At 50.3% G+C, this 12,675-nt stretch overlaps 1 protein-coding gene across 1 annotated transcript in view; it reads right to left on the bottom strand.

The window, feature by feature from the left end:
• Positions 1 to 653: 653 nt before the first annotated feature.
• Vwa5b1 (von Willebrand factor A domain containing 5B1) overlaps positions 654 to 12,675 on the bottom strand; it is a gene marked incomplete at its 5' end in the record, with an annotated part of 21,623 nt that continues 9,601 nt past the window's right edge. The window contains 8 exon segments of the mRNA XM_008838584.1: positions 654 to 1,330; positions 2,817 to 2,934; positions 3,852 to 3,921; positions 4,499 to 4,576; positions 6,655 to 6,775; positions 8,850 to 8,992; positions 11,399 to 11,719; positions 12,060 to 12,258. Coding sequence (XP_008836806.1) covers positions 866 to 1,330; positions 2,817 to 2,934; positions 3,852 to 3,921; positions 4,499 to 4,576; positions 6,655 to 6,775; positions 8,850 to 8,992; positions 11,399 to 11,719; positions 12,060 to 12,258 — 1,515 coding nt within the window.

Genomic DNA, 12,675 nt, shown 5'->3' with positions numbered 1-12,675 from the left:
TATGACTTGGTCAGAGAGGGACTCCACTATCCCAGAATGCAATGCACACAGAGGTACCGCTCTAACCCCTCAGCACAAGTGGATGGAGTCACTTTATCCAACAGCTTAAAGTATATAAATTATTTCTGTATGGTTTCTTCACTGAGTCCTGCGAGCCCACCTATTCTTTCTAAACTATTTTAATATTCTTCATTCTAACATTTCAGCTGACAGGGTATCTATGCCCCCTGGTTCTATCACATCTTTTTAGATAGGAAGCCAAATGTTCTATCATCATGTACTAAGGGAGTTTCCTCACCCAACAGGAAGACTCTCTGCAAAGGAAAGGATGGTTCTCTGGTCGACTTGCAGGTGGGATTTGGACGCCCTGGACTGTCACCATGGAGACAAGAACCTATTCCACAATGCAACAGACAGGAAGTGCCTTAGTACCTAAGAGTTTGTGGCCCTGGTTGCTGGTCTTTGAAGGGTTTTCTTACTCATTTTTCATTGGTGTGGGGCATTGTTCTTTACTGAGCATGTCCACATGGTTTTCCTGAAGAAAACTCAGATTTTTTTTTTCTCTCTCCCCATGCCCAAATCAAGTAGCTAGTCCCAGGACTGCCTTAAAGTCTGTACATTAGAGTATTGGAACCATTTAAAGATCTGGTCCAATGACCTTATCTCACCTTCCTATTTTATAGATGAGGAAACTCAGGCCCAGACAAGGGCAATGTCTGGTCTCAAATTGCCAGGTGTTAGCAAAGAGATTGAACTCAGACCTGCTGACTGCCAGTCCAGGTCTCTTTCTAGCAACAATGTATTAGCTATAGTTTCAAAAAGCTCCCTCACCAGCTGAAATGACCTATCCCTTCCCCCCTCCCCTCTACACATAGTTGGGGTTGTAACAGAGCACATTGAATTCCAGGTTTTCATCCCAGTGTCGCAGGAGCACAAACAGCTGGCGAGCTGTGGCCTTGAGTGTGCTCGGCTTGCGGCCTTCAGGAACTTTCTGCTGTTCTAGCCAGGAGCTGGCCTTAGCGGCCACCAACTCCCACTCTGTGAAGTAGGAGGCTGAGTTGTGCTCCAGCCAGGCCAGCGCCACTGCAGTGGCCCAAAGCTTTCCCGTGGTCTCCACCAGGCCTGGCCTGGCTTCAGCCACTGACTCTGAGGACAGGCTGTCACTGGACAGGTGCTGCGATGAGGGGCTGATACACTTGTGGCGGGTGTCGAGGGACATTCGGAGGCACATAAAGGGTGAGGTCCACTTGAGCTTCTCCAAGGGGATGTGGATAGTCTCACAGAAGGCCTCATTCAGCAGGAAGGCTCCGGAGGCCAGCTGCAGAGACACCTGTGGGCAGGGGAGTTCCTCAGTGGGCCTCAAAAATGTAAGTCCATGGAGTCCCAGGTCCACTTCTTTCTCTCCAGCTTACCATGCCTGTCTGGGTTTTGGTTTTTTTTTTTTTTCAAGATACCCAAGTCAACTGAACATGCTCTCTTTATTCCCAGCCCTCCAGGCTGATCACTCTTCAAACCCAACTCACTAGCACAGCTCCAAACCTGCCTCTTGTCCTGCGCAGGCTCTGCTAAGCCACTGGGATTGTCCAGGCCTGTCCAGCAGACTCTGATCTGCTCGACCCTTATCCCTGCGTGCCCACTGGTCAGTCTCCAAGTCCTAACAGGCTAGCTTTCTCGATGGCTCTACAGCCCCCTGCCTGCCTCCTTATGCCTTCTCTGGCCTCTCTTGCTTCTCTTTCCCCTCTTGGCCCATCTGTCTCCCACCCAGAGGGACCTCCCTTCACAAAGCCTAGATCACACATTCTCTGAAGGCCCAGCTCTATTTTCCCTTTACTCAGTTTTCCATTAAAGACCAGACTGTGATTTATATAGCCTCGCATGACCTGGCCCTGTTTTACTGCACTTTAACTCTTCAACTCCAGTCTCAAGCCGCCAAGCTGACTCCTCTCTAGGCCCTGGACTGTGACTCCTCACACCTCAAGTCTGGACTCTCTCATTGCCTGCTTCCAGAAGTTAGACTCCATTCTGCCAGAACCCCCTATCTCAGGCTTCAAGGGTCACTCCTGTATGCCCCCACCAGAGCCAACCTCTCCTCTCATTGTTCCCAAGGAGTGGAATTGCCCACTTCTGTGTCTAGCTCCCACTTGGATGTAGAACTACATTTACCCAGCTCAAGGTTGTCTCCCCAGAGTCTACACTGAGCTTGACTCAGTTTACACTGGTGAAGAGACTATATGCATCTATGCCTGGCTGCCCTGGATATTTGGAGATTCAAAATGACACCATGTACCTGGGTTAGCAGGGACAGAGATATGAGGCAATGGACACAAATCATGCCTCTTTTACAAGTCCCCTGTGATTCCCAAGTCTAGGGACACCCAGATGTAGCAGGACCAGCCTGCTGTAGAACAAGCCTTCTCACCCCACTACAGTGTGCTAGAGACTCTGCAGAGCCAGTTAGGAACACAGTGTATTTCCTTGGGATGTGACTTTTACTCAACGGCGTGTCATTTCAAGGCTGATTTTTATATACTGAAAATAGACACACCTATATAGATGTTGCAGGAGAATGCCAAAGACCTGTGAATTTTTAAGGCAAACACAGCAAGTCGCAGAGACGTTTCACTGGCTAAGACCCATGCCCCAAGCGGAGACTCTGGCTGGTTCCCTCTGCCTTGGGACTACTTAGGTGGGAAGCTCTGGGGTACTCCAAAGCTCATGGGATTTCAGCTCTGACAAGATCTCGTTCTCTGCGAGAAAAGAGCAGGTGGACAGGGGGCTGACTTGGTGGGAGGAGTTCTGAGTTCTAGAGTGCTCACCAGCGGTACATAGTCGAAGTTCTGGATGCCTGCGGTTGGCTCTGGAGCCTTGGTCACTGACTTGCTTAGGAAGCCCTTGGCAGCTCGAGTCAGCAGCCTGGATGTGTTAAGATTCAACCTGTATAGATAGACCCAGATGTCCCTGGTCATCCCAGCTTCCCGGTGCCTGTCCAGAAGCTTCCGAAAATCAGGGCCAGAGGGCCCAATTGATGGTATCTTCAAACCACCTCATTTGATAGCTAGGGAAACAGAGGCCTGGAGAGAAGGGAGGTGTCAATCCCTAATGCCTCCGACATTAGCAGCAGTGGGGCTATGAACACGTTAGTGTTTTCTTATGGCTGTCTTCTGATACTGTGCTGTTCCAAGTCTAGCGAAGGGAAGAGTCTTAGGCTAGTTGTGATGGTCCACTTGACAGGATTTAGAATCACCTAGGAGACAAATCTCTGGGCATGTCTGTGAGGGAGTTTACAGATTAAGTTAACTGAGGAGGGAAGACCCACCCTAAATGTGGGCAGCACCATGCCTTGGGCTGGGGGTCTCAGACTGAATGAAAAGGAGAAAGTGAGCTGAGCAGCAATATTGCTTTATCTCTTCTTTTCTTCTCTCCCCTCTCTTTCTTTCTCTCTCTCCTTCCTGACTTTGGATGCAATGTCACTAGCTGCCTCACACGCCTGACACTGTGCCTTCCCACCATGGTGTACTGTATCCTCAAACTGTGAGCCACAACAAAACTTTCTGTAGGTTAGTTTTGTCAGGTAATTTTTCACAGTAATTAGAAAAGTAACTACACACCAGCTTTCCAGAGGGTGTTCACATTTGAAGAGACCTTGGAGTGTGGGGGATGGACCATGGTGGTAGATTTTAGGTAGCTTGAGACCCAGCAGACTATGGCATCTCTAGGCATGAGGGCTCTCTTAGTATGCATCTTGAGGTGAGGCTGGACCTGCTTTTGGGCTTTCCAGCCAGGGATGGTACCAGGAAAAGCAAAGGCAGCAGGGAGCAGAGTACCATGTCCTCATGGGAAGTTCCTCTTACCTTGAGCCAAAGAGAGTCTCATAGGTCTTCATGGAGGACAGGGCACTGGCGGACAGGTTCTGTGGGGGACCTGGAGAATTACAGAATGACAGATTGAAACCATGTTCAGTGGTCACCCCCCAGCTGGAAAAAGAGGTTCCAAATGGGGTAGGAGCCTGTCTATACCCCAATGGCCCCAGGGTCTGAGCGAGTGGGTGAGCTGTAGAACAGCTTTTGACCTAGGTGGGCAAAGGTGATATAGGAAGGGGCAGGTAAGCCTACAGGGTTCTTGCAAGCAGCCCCTGGCATCTTCTGGGATGTGACTGTAGGAGCTGTGACAGCTTCACATCAACTACATTCTCAGATGGAACACTGAGTCAACACCCTTGACGCACTGCTGGGGGATGCTGTATGCTGTGGGCTGGGACAGTGCCCCCTCAGCTGGAATCAGGAGGCCTGACTCCAGGTTGTTAAGTGGCCTTGAGCAAATCACTTTTCCCCCTTTAAGCTTCACTTTCTTCATCTTTAAATTGAGGATTATCCTCTTTATCTCCCATAGGCTGTGCTGAGGCACCGTAGAAATCTGTTGGTGCTATGACATCTCCCTGTCCTTAGCACCCCTCACATATCACCATCATAATGAGAGACAGCACTGGCTGCCTGCTCACCTTCTGCAGTGACAGCATCCTTCTCAAAACCAGGGAACCGGATCTCATCAAAGGGATAAGTGGAGCTTTCTTCTAGAGCTATAACACAGAAAGTCAAAGGCCCCCAGGTGCTCAATGCCCTCTCCTGCTGCTTTCGGTGCTTGGCTCAAACTCCTAGCATCCCTTGATAATGTCACTTTCTTTATAAGTTTACATTGTAAATGGATGCTAAGGGTACCTGCCTCACAGTGGCACTTAGAAGCACTTAGTGGCTTAGTGGCTTAGAAGCACTGAGTAAGATATTACTCTAATAATGCCCTATCGAGTGCTCGACAGAACCTTGAAATGCAGACCCCACAGTGAAGCAGGATCAAGTCTGGGCTTCAGGGTAGGGGTCAGGGCCTCAGTGGCATGAGTATCTCCTTTCTAGGTCTATGGCCACCAAGATGTTCACATCGGCCCTCCAGGAGGCACCAGCACATGGTGCTTGACTCATCAGAAGGCTTTGAGCCTCAATTTCCCTATCTAAAAAAATAAGGATGAAAATCATAGTTAAAATGTTTGTGGTGGTTTGAATGAGAAATGTCCCCTATTGGCTCATGTACTTGAACACTTGGTCCCCAGTTGGTGGCACTGTTTGTGGAGGTTATGGAACCTTTAGGAGGTGGAGCCTTGCTGGAGGAAGCACATCACTGGGGGCGGGCTTTGAGACTTTGTAGTCTCGCCCCACTTCCTGTTCCTTCTCTTTGCTTCCTGTGTGTGGATGAAAATGTGATTGCTGGCTTCCTGATCCTGCTTTCCCTGCCTGTTGTCATACCTAACTCCCTCCCTCGCCCCTGCCCATGACAGATTCTGTCCTTCTGGAACATAAGCCAAATAAACCCTTTCTTCCCTACACTGCTTTGTGCCAGGGTATCTTATCACAGCATGGACAAGAGACTAATACAATACTCAATCAAGATGGTTATTTAAGGATTGCCACTTCTGGAGTTAAGACCAACAGGACAATATTAACATAAGAGATTGTCTAAATTATAGAAGGAGGTTCACACTCAATATATACAGCAAAGCCTCTGTCTCCCACCCTGAGATGGGGCTTATTGCCCCAGAACCCAGCACAGGGATGAACTGGAAATGACTGAAGCAGTCACGAGGCAAACAGGGTAGTACTTAGTAGCCTCATAGAACCTGGGGCCAAACACTGGGTCTAAACCTTGGTGGTATCATGTATCTTCTGTATGAAAGAAGAGCTGAGATGCTGGAGATGCTGGGCCTGAATAAAGGACCATGGGAAGGAGGGGGTTTGTGATTTGGATGGAGGCCATGGACCACCAAGAGCGGATCTGGGAATCTCAGTGGCTGGGGATAGCAAGTTCCCTTGCAGTTTGGGGCACAAAGAGACCAAGACATTGTCCTTAACTCTGAATGATGACTCTGGGTGTCTTTGCATTCTCCTCCTTCTGAGGAAACATTCTTACAGTCCAGGTGACTGGCTAGTGACCAAGTGTGACCTCTGATGTCCTCCCCGTGTCTAACCGTGGGTAGGATGCCCACACTGTGCCTGTGGGGCAGGGAGGAAGGGGTTGGGAGGAGTGTAGTACTGAGGCTATCTGTGGAGAGCCAGAAAGACAGGCTCATAGACAAGAGGCAGAGTGGCCAGCTTGCCAATCAGCTCAAGGTCACACAGGGTCCCATCACAGCTGTCTGAAGTGCCCCGCTACAGGCCTGTCAGGTGAAAGCTGAAGACAGCTGCTGGGAACCTAGAAAGCAATGTTGAGCCCTAAACAGGTAGGATGGCTGTCCCCGTCTTTACTTTCCCCAGTTCTTTTGGTTCCCAATACTTGGTGCCTCTGAGGACCCAAAGGCCGGAGAGTAGGAACAACCACACGGGCAGGGGAGGAGCAGAGGAGGCAGGCAGAGGAGGAGGGCAGAGAAGGTGTGTGGGACAGGGAGGCCGGGCAGAAATCCTAACGTTCCCAGCTACAGCAGCTGCTTCTGCAGAGAGCTGTGCATGGGAGCCACACAGAGCCCCTGTGCCTACCGTAGGCCTTTCTCAAATGAGACACCTGGCCTTGTCTCGGCCCTGCTTAGGGTCCCAGAGTACAGACTCAGAGAGGGGCCCTGGGGCCTTCTATGGAAGGATGCTCAGGCTTCTGAACACACAAAGTGGCTCTTACTTAGAGTTTGGAATTTGCTGTCTCCCACGGCAGAGGAGCCTTCTCTCAGCATGGCCGGGGACTGTCTGAAACCAGTGGAGGGGCTTTCCCACTGTTGGGCCAGGCTTCGGAAACTGACCATCTGCAGTGTTGTACCTTCATGGAGGACAGGGGTGAACAAATGATGAGGTGGGTATGTATCTACTGGTCCCTGCCATCTTCCCAAGAAATGACTCTGGCTTCTGTTTCTCTATTATCCTAAGGTGGGAAGGCGTGGCATAATGCAAGATTATGAGTCTGGGAACCAAAAAGACCTGGGTTTGAGCCCCAGCTCCATTCCTCACTAGCTGGATGGAATGTGTACTCCTCTGAGCCTCAGTTTCCCTATGTGGAGAATGGGGATAATAATCTTTGCTTTACCAGGTAAATATGACTGCTGTGAGGATTCCCAGGTCCTAACTCCCATGCAGGTCTCTGAGGCCCCAGGCATTGCCAATGCAGGGTAGTTGGAAGAGGGGTAAAGCCAACTCTCCCAAAGTGTGTTTAGGGAACACCACTCTCAGAGAACACCAGTCTGTAAGCTGTCCTTTAAAAGTAAAGGTTGCAGGGTTGGGGGGATGGCTCAGTCAGTAAAGTATATGAGGTCTTGAGTTCGATTCTCAGAACCCACAAAAATGCCTGGTATGATGGTGTGCACTTAAAATCCCTATGCTAGGGAGACAGAGACAGGTCTGGAACTCATTGTCCAGCTTACAGGCTTGCTTACTCGGTGAGCTCCAGGCCAATGAGAAACCATGTCTCAAACAAACAGTACCTGGGAAACAACACCTGAGGTTGAGCTCTGGCCTCCACATGCATGCACACACATGTGTATATGCACACTTAGGCATACCCACATGAACATACACATGTGCATAGACGCACATACACAAATAAAAATAAAGATCGCATTGGGAAATAGGTTTGGAGAAGCCACAGAGCACATGGTCCATTCTCCTGGTCTCTTTAAAAGAATATTTTATTTATTATTTTTATTCTATGTGTATGAGTGTATTGCCTGCATGTGTCATGCAGTGCCCTCAGAGGTCAGAAGAGGGTGTCGGATTCCCTTGAACTGGAGTTACAGATGGTTGTTAGCTGCCATGTGGGTGCTGGGAACAGAACCCGAGTCCTCTGCAAGAGCAGCCAGTGCCCTTGACACCCTGACATCTCTCCAGCCTCTCTTCCGGCCTCTTGATGTGGACTAACACCCTAAGGATTCTGAGGGCTTCTGCAACAGGGAAAGCTCCTGGCTTTACCTAATCCAGGCCCTTGGATGTATTTCTTAACTGGGTGTTTTCTATTTCTGTTCAGGGAGCTATTCACAGGACAAGAACGGAAGGTTCTAGTTTTTCAGCACACACATGGGAAATGTTGGTCTAGACTATAGGGGACTTTAGGCTGTTTTGAGGGTTAGTTGATTTAAAATATGCACAGTGTTTTATAACATGGATTGGATATGTATGGATTTAAATTTTTTTAGCAATACTGAGAATTGAACCCAGGGTCCCCCTACGTGCTAGATAATCATTCTACCTTTGGGTTGCATCCCCAGCCTTCTTTTTTACTTTATAATTTTGTGACAATGTCTTACAAAGTTGCCTAGACTGGTCTTGAAAACTGATTTTGTGGCCTAGGCAGGCTTTGAACCTGCGATCCTCCTGCTTCAACCTTCTGAGTAGCTAGGATAGGCCTGTGCCACCAGGTCCAGCCAGATGGATGATCAGTCAGTCTCCCTTCACTATAGCTGTCTATAGACAGATTTTCCCCCCCATACCATTATTTTGGAAAACACACCACATACTGGCTTGTGCCAGCACATAACCTTATGTGTCTTTTGATTTCCTTCCATATAGACAGTCATCAAGAGAAATCAGGATGGGCACAGCAGGGAGGTGTCAAGTACTTCCTCCTGGGTGACTGTCAGTCCGACCTATTTGTCTGTTTTGTATCACTCTACACAATTTGGGATTTTCTACAAGGGACACATTTTTTTTTTAAATTTTTTTTTTTTACCTATTGGGAAGAAAATACAGTAGGGCGTTTTCTCCCCCGCCCTGCCCCCGCAGTGGCAGAACCATCTCTGGGAGCCTTTCTGTTTCTAAAACTTGCCTTGCACCCCTCTATGTAGGGCTGCTCTCTCTGGTATCTCTGTCCCTCCCCAGCCATGTGCACGCCTTACCAGATTTGGGGTACCTCACCACTGTGGGCAGGTACTGTCTTTTGTTCATGTCCACAGGCACGAAGACTGTGTACTTGCTAATCACATTGCAGGCCTTGCTGGTGTGCACAGCGTTCAGTTGGTATCGGCGATTAGATCCTGTAGGAGGAGGAGCTAGGGTCACTATGTGGTATCAGAAAGTCCTGTTTGGCATAGATGCTCCAGAAGCTCAAAGGGAGAGCTGGATCAACAGTTCTCATCTTTGGGAGTAAACAGGTCCTGAAATCAAGCGGTTACTAATCTGCTAATTCAAGGCATTAAGAAAAGGGGCTGGAGAGATGGCTCAGTACTTAAGAGCACAGGCTGCTCTGGCAGAGGACCCAGATTTGATTCCCAGCACCCACATGATGGTGGACAACCATTCATTACTCCAGTTCCAGAGATGCAATACCATCCTCTGACCTCTGCAGGCATTGCATGGCATGGGTGCCTTACATACATGCAGGCAAAACACTCATACACATAAAATAAATTAAAAAATCAAAGATATTAAGAAGAAAAAAAAAAGAAAAGAAAATAAAAACAACCCAGGGCTGGCCAGATGACTCAGTGGGTAAGGGTGGTGCTTACCACCAAGCTGACAAGATGAACTCCATCCCCGGAACTCACAAAGTGAAAGGAGAGAATCAACTCTTGCAAGTTGTCCTCTGACCTACACACACACACACACACACACACACACACACACACACACACACACACACACACACACACACACACACACACACACACAGATTGCAAATCAGAGCAAGAGAGTGTAAGGTCACACAGAAAATTAGTAAAGTCCTGGGATTAGATCTCAGGATGGCCTGACCTCGAAACCTAGACCCTGTCCAGCGAATAGGGGGCCATTTTTGTGTCTTGCTACCTTCAGAATGCTGTCCAAGAAGGCTCAGGAGGGGTGGGGGGGCAGCTGGAGAGATGGCTCATTGGTTAAGAGCACTGGCTACTCTTGCAGAGGACCCGGGTTTGATTCCCAGCACTCACATGGTGGCTAATAACTGCCTGGAACTCCAGTTCCACGGGATCCGACACCCATTTCTGACTTCCAGGGGCACTGCACCACATGGGTGCACTTTCATACATACAGGCAATACACTCATACACATAAAATAAAAATAATAAACTAATAAATAAAATATTTTAAAAGAAGAAGCCAGGGGGATGAAAGGTGGACAAATAATTTGTGAACCGTAAGGCGGGTGAGTGCTCAGGGGAAGAAAAAAGTATCATACATCACCTAAAAATACAAATTAAATATAAACCACATAGTATGTAAATGAAGTGTAAACTTAGAACAAAGAGATCACATAACTCTGACTGGTTGATATCTTTGTTCTCCAATTGTGTCAAGATTTCCATAGTCACATTCTGGGGGTGGAGGGGAGGCTGCCACAGTTCCTGGACTAAATTAGCTCCTGACCATCCCTGTTATACATGGCTTGGATCCCTGTATTTCTGAATAGCACTTAGGATGGATGCACTCAATTAGTCGTTTGATTAATGCTGGCTTGTTAGTCTATGTCAGGCACTCCCGGAAAGGATGGGTTTGCTTTGTTCCCTTTCTTCCACCTGCTGATCCACAGGGCCAACCCCCACCCCCACCCCCAGCCAGGCCCCCAGCTGACCCATAGGAAGTCAATGTCAAGAAGAACTGGATCTACACAAGTCTAGGGACCCTGGGGGAAAAGCGCTGTCCCTGAGGAGCTATTACCACTGTTGGGTGCCCAGAGCTGGACAAGGACACTGCAGGGTTAAAGTGCTAGAGCAGAGGGAGCGTGGATCAAGGTTAGGGGAAGGGGAGGAGAGAAAAGGATAGATCACCAGGTGAGTGGGAGAGGTGGAGGAGGCCAGGGCTGGGGAGGGAGGCTACCCTGGCTGATCAGGTTGAGGATCCCCAAGCTCCATGAAGTGTGGTGGGGGGGTGAGGTGTGGGGAAGAGGTGGCCCCTGGAAACAGGTGATGGAGGGCAGAGATGGAGCACTGGAGTGGTTATGGGGAGGTGGAGGGGGTTGGAGGCAAGGGAGGAAGGTTTGATAGTGAGGTCTAGAAGAGAATGGGGGGGTGAGGCTTGGGAGGAATGGGTGGGGTGGGTGTTGAACTGGAGTGGGGCTGTGAGGGGAGGGCCTAAGGGGGGGTGGGTGGAGCTCCAGGGGGTGGGCAGAACGCCAGGACTGCTAGAGGGCGGGCTTTGGGGAGGTGGTGGGGCTTTGATGGAGGATGAGGACCAGCTTTGGGGGGTGGGTTGATTATTGGGGGGATGGGCAGACCTATGGCAATGAGGTGGGACACTGGGCTACTAGAAGGGGGATCTTGGGGCGTGAACGGCGCTTTGAGAAGAGGCAGGGGACAGGCGTGGGGTAGTGGGCGAGCATTGGGAGTAATAGACGCCTTTATGTGTGGGTGGGGCTTTGAGGAGGGGCAGGGGCAAGTGAGTGTGGCACTGGGCTGCTAGAGGGAGGACTTCTGGGAGGGTCTGCAGGTGCCAAGGGCCTGGGTGCTCACCTAGCTCGATTTCATCCTCCCCCTCCGCCAGCTGCTCGAAGTCTCGGATGATGGCGCGGGCCGCTAGGTGATGGAAGGTCTCGCTCCACAAGTCTGTGTTGCGTGTGTTGCCCGGCTCTGGCCCGGGTGGTTCCAGCTGGAAACTCACCTCCCACTGCACGCGTTGGCTGTCACACAGGCCTTTGACCAAGGCCTTTCCCAGCACAGGGTCCGGGGTGGTGGGCCTGCTGGGACTGGCCTGCTCCTCGGACTCAGCCATGGGCTCCCAGTCGGAGGATGTCTCGGTCTCTAAGGTGGAGGGGTGATGGGGTGGTTCTGTGGGTTGAGGGACCACAGGGCTGAATCTTGAGGCAGGGGAAAGGTGATGAAGACGATAAATCCTGGGGTAGAGTCACCTCTAGCAAGTACAACTTCCTAGTGCAGTGGCTTGTCCCCAAGAGAGGGACAGGTCCACCTTTCAGGAAGCCTGTCCCTGAAGAGGCTGGACGGGAATGGGGTGGAACACTCAGGCTGAGACAGGTGGGACTTCCCAGGCTCCTAGGGCAGGGGTTCCACAGAAGCACAGACCCATTTATTGGTCCTCTGGCCTGTCGTCTGAGATTGGGTCAAAGATAAGAATTCTTTGCTGTCTCCAGTCAGGTCCTAGACCTTGGACACTTACCCAGGTCCCCTGTGCTGCGGCAGTCTGAAGGCTTCTGGCTGGTCCCAGGAAGCTGCTCCCTTACAGGGCTCCAGGCCTGGAACTCCTGGCCAGAGAACATCAGAGGCCGGCAGCCTTGAGGCAGCAGGGAGGGCCTCCGGGCTCCTGGGCCATGCAGTCTGGGGCCCTGGCTCAGGTCCTGGCCACTGTTCAGTAACGGCTAATGGGGGCAAGGAAAGGGGAGGGAACCAGAGGAGGAGGGGAGAAGAGAAGAGGATGAAGAGGAGGAAGCAGGGGAGAGGAGGAGGAAGAAGAGAAGATGAAGAGGAAGAGGGGAGAAGGGGGGTGAGGGTCTGCCCCAGCCACAGCTCTCTGGGCTCCACAGCTCCTCCCAGGACAGTGTCCCTGAGGGATGCAGGAGCGTGACTTAGTCTCCACGACCCAGCGGAAACAGCAACAAGAATAATCCCAGACCGTGGGTCAATTCCAAGGCATGGAAAAACCACGCTGCATGGATAATTCCAAACCCACTTTTTTGTTTTTGGCATAAATCTGAAAACTTTTCTGTATGTAGTTAAAATTCCAACCCCTTCCCTTATGTCTTTCCATATGCTATGCCTAAAAGGTCTTTTCTACT

This window comes from Nannospalax galili, unplaced genomic scaffold (genome assembly GCF_000622305.1).
Source record: "Nannospalax galili isolate Female #2095 unplaced genomic scaffold, S.galili_v1.0 scaffold2019, whole genome shotgun sequence".
In the NCBI taxonomy this organism is placed as follows: domain Eukaryota; kingdom Metazoa; phylum Chordata; class Mammalia; order Rodentia; family Spalacidae; genus Nannospalax; species Nannospalax galili.
The sequence above is the reverse complement of the archived record's forward strand: the minus strand, read 5'-3'. Positions and strand labels throughout refer to the sequence as shown.